This window comes from Aspergillus lucknowensis, assembly GCF_044049455.1.
Source record: "Aspergillus lucknowensis strain CBS 449.75 chromosome Unknown BJX67scaffold_124, whole genome shotgun sequence".
In the NCBI taxonomy this organism is placed as follows: Eukaryota; Fungi; Ascomycota; class Eurotiomycetes; order Eurotiales; family Aspergillaceae; genus Aspergillus; species Aspergillus lucknowensis.
The window spans coordinates 2,970-13,147 of record NW_027263668.1 but is presented as its reverse complement, the minus strand read 5'-3'; the positions used below and the strand labels follow the sequence as shown (position 1 = coordinate 13,147).

Sequence of the window (10,178 nt, the reverse complement as noted above, 5' to 3'; positions counted from 1 at the left end):
GGGCCTTACCCTCGCTCCCGCCGACCTTCACGTCCCCCCAAACTCGCCAGATCCTCTGTTTGTGCCGGCCGAGAGTCCTCGCGGTCGTCACGAAAGGGAAGCTGCTGTGCGACCTGAAGCCCCCACCCCGTCCGAGGTTGCACAGGCCGACATCGACGCCATGCTGGACAGCCTGTGCCTTCCCAGGGACCTGCAGAGAACCGTTACAGGCACTATTCCATGTGTCACTCCAGTCAATCCGGCATCCGATTCGCCATGCGCGCCGCCAGATGCATCGCCGATGATCACCAAGCACCAAAAAGGACCACTGCCCCCCGCTGGAAGTGCCACGCCGAGATTGGCATCGCAGCCTCCCGACCCTCCAAACATTTCCCGGGAGGAGAAAGTGCGTCAGCGGTGGAAGTCATTTCAGGGCCGAAGGGGCGCGGAGGACCTCACCGCCACGTGGGAGTTTGTGTCGCGCATGCTATTGAGAAATGCGCCGATGGGCTGGGAAGCGGCCGACCGTCTAATGCGGATGGTCTTCGACATCGGGTCACCAGCGACCCTGGTGGATGTCAAGGAACAGCTGCGCCAGTTACGCATCAAAGCCACCACTCGGCCCGATTGGGAAGCGCGGGGCACCGCGGGGGTCTTCGCCGCCGGGTGCTGGCACACCACCAACGAGCACGCCTCGCGGGTGGGCTTGCGCTTGGTGTATTGGTGCATCCACGATCATCGTCACCGGCTGCAGCAGAGCGGCCATCGCGATCCGATCGCACAGACGGTGAATGATATTTTTTGCCAGCTCTCTTGTGTCGACCGGGACCGCCGCCTGGTGGAAGGGAAGGTCAAGGAGTGGAACAAGCGGGCGTGGCCGTGGAACCAATTGGTCCACATCGCCGAAACGCCCAATATCATCTGCTTTCTGCCCCAGGGCGGCATAGGGTATTTTTCCGGAGAAGAAGGGTCATGCATGACGGACTATTGCAAGCTGACAAAGGCGCACTTTGACGCGATGGACGTGATCTTCAAGCGACACCGCTCCCGGTTTCTCGACTCCGTCCCGCCGGACTTTTTCGAGATCTTCCTCTATAATCGTCCCCCGCCACACCGGTTCGCGATCGAGGACTGGGCGGACTACGAGATTTTTCACGAGCCACTGGATTCGGCTCGGTTCGACCGTGCGTTCGAACCCGTCCAACCGTAGCCGGAGTTCCCCTGCGCCGGCGACGCGTCGTATGTGATGGAGGCAGGCGATTTATCTGTATCTATGTCTGACCGAAACAGCGTGGCTCACGGCCCGGCTGAGTTACCCCGCTTCAAGGCTAACACTTAGGCTCATTTTCCAGCTCACCAGGACCTCTTTCGAACCTAACGCACTTGTATTTTAACTTTGAGCGCTCCCTGTCTGCGCCGAACTTCAGGTCCTCAGTAACAGTGGCGCACGCGCACCTTTCTAGAGGATCATACGAAAGTCGAAATGCCTGGTTCAAGCGACTATACGGTCGGCTGGATCTGTGCTCTACCATGCGAATATGTTGCCGCACGATTATGTCTCGATGAGAAGCACTCAGATGTGTCGGCCAATGCCTCCGAAACCGATAACAATAATTACATTCTTGGGCGAATTGGCAAACATAATGTCGTCATTGCCGTTTTTCCCAAGGGCGGCCATGGTACAACATCTGCGACAGCCGTTGCAAGAGACATGCTGCACAGTTTCCCCAACATTCGTATTGGATTGATGGTAGGCATTGGTGGCGGTGTCCCAACCAAACATGATATTCGGCTCGGCGACGTGGTAGTAAGTGCGTCTCAAAATGGCAAAAGCGGGGTGTTTCAATATGACTTTGGAAAGACGATTCAGAACGAGGCTTTTGTCTACACTAGTATTCTTGGCCAGCCTCCAGTCGCGCTACGTACCGCAATAGCTAAACTTGAAGGCGATCACGAGCTGGAAGGCCATACAATCGAGGAAACCATCAACGTCATCCTCTCCAAGAATCCACGGCTGCAACAGAAATATGGCAGGCCTAGTTCTCTGACCGACCAATTGTTCAAACCTCATCTTACGCATGACAGTATTTGCTGCCACGAAGAAGGATGCGTGAGCAACTATAACAATATAGTCACAAGGGCGGAAAGAACCCAACTTGAAGGCGCGATAAAAATTCACTACGGCACAATTGCCTCGGGCAACCAATTGATCAAAGACGCTCTTATCCGTGACAAGCTTTCAGGAGAAAAAGACATTTTATGTTTTGAGATGGAAGCTGCCGGGTTGATGAATCATTTCCCCTGCGCGGTCATTCGTGGTATTTGTGATTACTCCGATAGCCACAAGAATGATCAATGGCAGGGATACGCTGCGTTGACGGCCGCTTTGTATGCGAAGGACCTTTTGTCCCATCTTTCGCCTCGCGAGACAAATTTGGAAAAAAAGGATGGTGGACATTTTAGCAGATGGTTAGTCACCCTGCGCTTCTTTTAGGGCATCGCTAACGCTAAATAGTGAATAAGACTCTATCCAGAACAGAAAGCCTTGTTTCAAACGTAGAGTCTAAGTTGAAAATGCAGGAATATAACACGATTCTCAACTGGTTCACGAAGTCGGACCATGGAGTTCAATTGCGCGAGAATCTAAGTCATCGGGCACCGAAAACTGGTAGCTGGTTTCTTGAATCCCCGGCATTCAAGAATTGGCTGGCTGGGACGAGAGAAATGCTATTCTGCCCCGGAATCCCAGGAGCAGGCAAAACCATGATTGCGTCTATTATGGTTGACCACTTACGTCGTATCTTCAGAGAAGATGGCAGTGTTCGTGTCGCGTTTGCTTTTCTCGATTACCAAGCAAAAGTGTCGTATCCAGACCTACTTTTGGGCTTCCTAAAACAACTAGTTCCTAACCCAGTACCAGTTACGATTCTAGAGCTCTATGAATATCATAATGAAAAAGGATCACACCCTGACGTGAGTGAGATCTTTGCTACATTATGCAAGATCATTCAACACTATTCCAAAACCTTCATAGTTATCGATGCACTGGACGAAATCCCCACCTCTAATGGGATCCGATCAAAAATCATCAAAGAGCTTTTCAAAATTCAGGAAGCTGTTTGTGTGAATATCGCGGTAACATCAAGGCCGATCCCCGGAATAGTGGAGAGATTTGAGAAAGGAAGTATTCAGCGAGACATACGTGCCAGTGATGACGATGTGCGCAGATTCATTGCCAATGAAATGCTAAACTTTGAGCCGCCGATTCGAGACGCAGATGGCTTGGAGCGAAAGATAACAGACACAATTATGCGGGCAACTGATGGGATGTAGGTATAACATCTCGAGGCAATCAGTATAATGCTTATAAACGTAATAGGTTCTTGCTGGCACGATTACATCTAGGAATTTTGCATGATCAAACAAGCGTCGGAAATATCCTCAAGGCACTAGAAGATCTGCCTGCAGGTTCCAAGGCCTACTCCAAGGCTTATGAAAATATCATGACGAGAGTCAGCAGTCAACCGGAGGATCGCAGAAAACTAGCACTTCAAGTGTTGTCGTGGATGACTCAGGCGAAAAGGTCGATTGGAATTTCAGAATTACAACACGCGCTTGCGGCCGCGGACGGCCCATCAGAATTTGATGAGCAATACATTCCCGATATATCAGTGATAGTTGATGTGTGCGTTGGGCTGGTCACCTCTAATGCGCAATCGGGGACTATTCGGTTCGTCCATTACACAGCAGCAGAGTATTTCGGGCAACGCTGGACATCGTGGTTTCCTGAAGCAAACCAGCATATGGCTGCGACTTTGATCAAGTACTTGAGCTATGAGCAATTTGCTGTCTCACCTGCTCGGACATGGAAAGAATATCACCAGCGACTTAAAGAGAACTGTCTTTATGAATATGCGGCCCATTACTGGGGTGAACATGCCAGGAAGGCCTACCCCCAAGTTGAGCATTTGGTCACTGCATTTCTGCGGCGCGCTAGGAATCTACTCAACGCTTCCCAAGTCTTAGACTCCTCGGTTCATCTCTCCTTCTGCCTTTTACGGTCCCCAGAAAACGTAACAGATTTACATGTCGCGGCGCACTTTGGAATGATCGAACAAATCAGAATACTCATTCGCGAAGGAGGACACCTTGATGCAAGAGACGACTTTGGCCAGACTGCCCTACACTGGGCTGTGAGAAATACACAACACCAAGCAGTCGAGTTTCTAGTGCGCGAAGGCACTGACGTGAATGCGCTGGATGCACAGCATGAGAGTCCATTGCACTATGCTGGTTGCCACGGTGGCGAAACCTTGATAAAGCTCCTTATCGATCTAGGGTCCCAGGTTGAAGCTCAGAATAGCTCTGGGAAACCCCGCTTCTAGTGGCTGCTAGAAATGTGAATACGGAAGCCATCAAAGGGCTTCTTATAAACGGATGCAATCCGAAAGCATTGGAGAATATGGATCGGAATGCATTACACTTGGCCATAGTTTCACGCCAACGTGGCCGTGCCGAGGCCGTGAAGTTGCTTATATCATACAATGTTGAAGTCGACCTGTGTGACGCAGACAATATGACAGCACTCCACTATGCGGTTGCCCAAGGAGATTGTGCGCTCGTGGACTTGCTCCTTGAGGCAGGTGTTGACATCAATATCGGAGTGCAGAGAAAGTTTGGCAAAAACGCCGTCCACCCAACTTGTATGAACGCAGACCTGCCGCCTGTTGTACTGGTCCAAGATACGAATGAACCTGTTGGTCTTACGCCACTCCACTTTGCTGCTTGCGCGGGGAATAGTAGAATGACAAAGTATCTTATACAAAAAGGTGCTAATCCAAATGCGCGATGTTACTGTCTTGACACACCACTTCACGTTGCCCTCCGCCGGGGCCTTTTGGACGAACGGAAAGACCACAAGATATCAGATGACCTTTATCCATTGCCTAACCATGATGGCTGGACTGATGACGTATGGCATGTCGAGATTACCAGAGATACTTTATCAGACTGCGAATCTGATGAGGCGGACGAGATCTTTGGCTACATTGAAGAGCAACGATTGGCCGTAGTCAGTGCCCTGCTTCAATGTCCCACTATTGAGGTGAACGCCGAAAATATCCAACTTGACCGTCCCCTGCATCTTGTGAGATGCGCAGATCCCAACGCTACGGTCATTGTATCTACGTTAGTTGATCTGGGGGCTGACGTTTTCGCGCCTAATGGCAAGGGCCAGTCTATTTTGCATCTTGCTTGCAAAGCAGACGCCCCTTCTATAGTAAGCGAGGTGCTTGATAGAGGTCATGCCATCGACACCGCCGATTACCAAGGCCTTAGTGCTTTGCATTGTCCAAACAATATTCAGTAGGGACGAAGGATTGTCCAGATCTTACTGTCTTCGCGTCGACGCTGAAGGCCGAACCCTACTCCACCATCACCTGCAAAATGACCTGTCATCCATTGACATGGCCAGGCTACTATTGTCATATGGCGCCAGAGTGGATGCCATTGACAATCGGGGACAAACCCCACTTAGCATCTATCTTGGGACTTTTAAATTTGGAAACCGAGTAGAAATCTGTCGGCTCCGGCTCACAAATGGGGCTAGCGCCTTTTGGATTGATCCTGACGGCAGAACCCTCGCGCATCTAGCGGCTCGCGGCCTTAGTACAGAGCGCGGAGTTCTGGAAGCCTTGGCTGACTATGGCCTCGACCTCTCAACGAAGGACAAAAGTGGAAAAGGTATCTTGCACCATGGGTCCATCAGCAAATCATTGAGCTTAGATGTTACAACATTCCTCTGTGAACGGAACATACCTGGTCTTTACGATAGAGATGGTAGTGGGAAAACCCTTCTTGATTACGCATCTGAGCCAGATAACAGAGAGACATTACGAGAGATCGGTCGCCATGGGGGAAGGGAGAAGACTCTGGAAGCTTTAAGAATCTTTTTATGATGATCATGCTGATGATCTGCCGCCTCATAGTTTGCGGTCTGTCTATCGCCTGTATGACGGCGTAGCTGTCCGAGAAAATCGTCACCTCTCGGTGATCCTGGAGTTGGGCCATCATCAGCTCCATTTGAATTCCCATGAAGGCAGACCTCATTCTTCCGGCCCAGAAATATATGCCGTGTTTTGCCGGGATTGTGTTGAATACTGTAACCGTGGCTCCAACGTTCTCGTTGATTGCGCTCTTGTCGCTGCCCTTCAAAGTTGAATCAGGCTCACACTCAGACAGAGGTGTTTGTTATGTTTGCAGTACATAGGTGACGGTGACACGAGACACAAGCAAGATCAGATCAACTCGACCTGCGCCGCGGCCCAAACATGTCGTTACACGGACGAGGTCAAGGGCTGGCTGCCTTTACGGAATCGAGACAAGTCTGCAGAAGATAGCATCAGCCCGAGCAAACATACATACAAGCACCTGATACCCGGTGGCTACTTCGAGAACTAGGAGCAGGCGTGGAACTTAGAACGAGTGTCTCTTTTCCGATCTCCTTACCGCAGCACTGCGGAACACGCGCCAAGGCGACAAACGGGGTTCAAGACTTCCTACCCATCCGCAATTTCTGATCCGTTCTAGATCGGCCAATACGAGAAATGCCTCAAGTTAGTGGGGAAGAGGGAAAGTCGTGGACTTAAATACGGACAACACCTGCACTGTCACAATCGTGCGGTACAGTACCTCTCCTTCCGCGAACTCGTTATGGCTACGAGCCCTAATTCCGCTGACCATGCTCCGGTCACTGATCAGAATGGCGCCAACCCCCGGGCCACAACGAGACGCCGAGCACGCGGATTCAGTTCCCCCACCCAGGAAAATGACGCTATTATATGTGTAAGTGAGACTCATCCCAGATTTTCGTCCTCATGTACACTCCAGGCTGAAGCTGATTGCTATGACAACGGGAATCGGAGACAATTGAGGATCATAAATTGGGACAGGTGTAGATGAAAATAAAGACTTGAGGGCGAAATTATTCAAGTTGCGAAAGGAGTTTTTGGAGCTCGAAGCGCGGCACGCAGAGCTGAAGGCTCAACATATACTCTGTCCTTTTTATATTCAAAAACCGGAAGAGGAAATCAGGCAGCTTACGAAGCGTTGTGAAGCCTTGGGCGAGGAGAAGGAAAAATATAACCGGCTTTGCGCGGAATATGCCCGCTAAACTACGGCCCCATGTTAGAGATGATAATCCAGAGGCAGCGGTTGACATGTAACTATTGTAAGCTTATTCAAGTTAATTCTGGTATATGCATATAAGCTGTATTGCTGCAGTACCTGCAAGCGCAACATTCTAAAGCATTTTATTTGCTCAACTCGCCGAAAAGCTGCTTTATCTGGACCCGAATTGGGGTACTGTACGGTTCCTTGTCCACACTCTCATTACCCAGGACAACAGCAGGGAATTGGAGCAGCCAAGGCAGCAGCGCCTGGTATAGGCAAGGACAGCAGTGTCTTGCTACATGATTCAAGCCGTATTTAGAATACTGAGAAGGCTGTTGGCACGGAGGATCAAGTTAGACCACTAGATATTTCGGACGCATTACCCCAGAGTGAGAAGGAGGAGCCAGTGTACTGCACACTGATTCCAGAGTCGAGGAAAATATCTTAGGCCACAAGAATTATCGCGGGCTTACGGAGTTGATCCCCTGCAGATCTACATAAGAGCACGCCATAGGCTCAATTCATCTTGAATGCTATTCCGAGAGGCCTGAAACTCAACGAACCATGGGGGTTTAAGTGAATTTCTATGATCGATGCGGATCATCTCGAGTGCATAGTAAGGCACATGGTGTTGAAACCTCAGCAGGTTAGTACTGTATAAACCATATTTTCCCCCTTTACTGTCGCAACTCGATATAGGTCTCCCAAAGCCGGTATGATCGGCAGAGTATATCAAGACTAGCTATCTCACTCCCATCAGTCTAGGTTTGAAAGTTTAAGCTTTTAGGGCGGCGGTAGCAAGCCGTGTTGGATGCCGTTTGTGGAGTAGAAACTCGGCTGGGTTGCGTTCCACGGATTAGTTACATATACAGTATATGTATGTGCCCTCTCTTTACAGTACATGGCTTCCTTGGAGAGGCACCCAAGTATGCAGCTCATAAACTGGAATGTCGGCTGGGTCGCCGGCCGCTTGAGTGAGACGTCCACGGTATCTGAGCATAGTTGATTTCACCAATTCCCGGTTATACAGTATGTATCATCCTCCTGCCGTATAAATGAATGCTAGCTCATCCTCCCACCATCACCTTTGAAATAAGCGACCAGGACCAGTTTCTCTACAGCCCAACCTCCCAGCGCCCTATTTGCTTTTCCTGGTGTATCTCATCATGCAGCACCCGCTTCCACCAAAACCAAACTTCACTTCAAAGTTCTTTGAACCCACAAACTGTCTACCTGACCAGTTTACGATAGATAGCAGGGTGACAACAATGCCTTCTGTACAGGGTAGGTTCCTATTCCGGCGTTGACGCCCCTGCTGACTTCCAAGATCTTTCCAGTACCTCCTTTAGATCGGGGCGCGCTGAACCGAACCATCACGACGATCCTCAGCCTAGGACGCCATATTTCGCCACGGTCCTTGGTTCTTACGCTGAGGGTTGCAGGGATACAAACATTAAACTTTTCAAGTTGCAAGACCACTTTCATGATAACGGGACACTCGGGAAAGAGCATGTTGGCGCGGTAGATCAATTGTTGGAAGAGAACCCAGGCGTCTCTTCACCCACAGATGAAGGCCAAGTGGAAGGGTGCCACCATTCTCCTACTTCAAATCTCTGGGAGATAATGGAGGAGAATAATGCTTCTAGCGATGAGAGGTGCCACAAGCACCCCTCCGAGCCCAAGGACTCAAGTCTTCCGATTCCCCATCCGTCGACTCATCGGCGGTGGGGGAGGCAATCGGCAGGATCTCGGAGGCTCCAGCGCGCGGAACCTAGCTACGGGGATCGCTTCGGTCAGCGTTACTGCGAAGCAGAAAATAATCTCTTGCGCGAACTGGTGCTACAGGAGCTTCCCTGGTCCGAAGTCCACCAAAAATTTAACAAGGAGTATCCTGGGCGGAGCTTGAAATCCCTGAGAGTTTACTGGTCTACGAAGTTAAAGTTCGAGGGATCAGCAGGACTCACTCGATCGAGACGCAGGAGGCTACGGTGATGGTTGCTGCTGGAGGGGTGTGCCTCTTGAGTTTGGGTATACTGTATCGCGTTAAACAATAGACATGCAAACATAAGTACTGCTGTGGGTTTATTATTGCGTTCTGCCGAGCTTTGTATTATCCCATTATGTGTGCTATAAACTCTACCTATTCTTTATTATCCACTACTCGACGCGTTGTAAGGTACGTTCTTAAAGTTATTGAGCACCGAGAAAGTATTGCAGTATGCCACCGTCGTGCCCTCATGCCATGTTCACGCTAGATGATTCTTTAATTGTTGGCAGCCACACTTATTTACCTTCGGCCATTGAAGGGAACCAATCTCTTGGGAGACCACCGAAACATCCCTAATGAGTCATTGGAGATCGTACTGTACTAGGAGGGGTGCAGTCGTTGACAGTCATGGGTGTGAAGGTAGTCACTTGTCTGGGTGCTACCATTCTCACCGCCATCCCTTTCGCTGAGATCTCGATAACGGTTACGGCGCTGTGGAGAATGGCTGGAGGATCAGTTTATGCACAAGCCGTGTCCGGGTTGATGAGAAGCTCGTATCGGAGTAGGGGATAGCTCTGGAAGGGAAACGTCGAAAGCGAGCTGCCTCTGGTAAAGGCCTTGGCACAGTAATTCCTCTGTTCAGTCGGTGTGATGGAGGGGGTTGTTTTATACAGTTTCTTCGTGTGCGTCTCTTTGATTGTGGAGGTACATTCGACCGCCCTGGTCTTATATCTTGGGGAGTGGACGACCCGCTTCCTTCACTGGCCGTCTCTCACAGTTCAAGAATTCCCGTGTTATTTTCACGCCTTGCATACTGGAAATTAAGGCGCAATATTGGAGGAAAATATTGTATAGAGTACAATCGCGCCAAGAGCTGCTCCGTACAAACCAAATAGCTGACAATGATCGTGCTTCTGGAGCGCTATTGATAGGGAACGCGCGATTACCAGGGAGCACGAAAATCCCCCGTTTATTCATGCGCACCCCATACGGTCATTCCCTCCATAAAAGCGGCTGTCAGACGCACCGGTGGTGAGAAAAC

The 10,178-nt window shown here is 50.2% G+C and overlaps 2 protein-coding genes across 2 annotated transcripts; both read left to right on the top strand.

The window, feature by feature from the left end:
* Window positions 1-1,368, top strand: BJX67DRAFT_40918 (uncharacterized protein). The gene is made up of 2 exons (XM_071034960.1): window positions 1-1,246; window positions 1,332-1,368. The coding sequence occupies exon 1, from the start codon at window positions 161-163 to the stop codon at window positions 1,187-1,189; it is 1,029 nt and encodes a 342-aa protein (XP_070880340.1). The 5' UTR covers window positions 1-160; the 3' UTR covers window positions 1,190-1,246; window positions 1,332-1,368.
* Window positions 1,369-1,462: 94 nt separating this feature from the next.
* Window positions 1,463-5,936, top strand: BJX67DRAFT_376043 (ankyrin repeat-containing domain protein; the record flags this gene model as incomplete). Its single annotated transcript, XM_071031794.1, has 8 exons — window positions 1,463-1,901; window positions 2,112-2,429; window positions 2,540-2,952; window positions 2,983-3,308; window positions 3,359-4,318; window positions 4,375-4,778; window positions 4,809-5,279; window positions 5,317-5,936. 8 exons carry the CDS (start codon window positions 1,463-1,465, stop codon window positions 5,934-5,936), a joined length of 3,951 nt encoding a protein of 1,316 aa, XP_070880339.1.
* Between the last annotated feature and the right edge of the window lie 4,242 nt (window positions 5,937-10,178).

Coding starts and splice junctions, on each gene's coding strand:
- BJX67DRAFT_40918 (XM_071034960.1), top strand. CDS start 161: ATGCTGGACAGCCTGTGCCTTCCCAGGGACCTGCAGAGAACCGTTACA.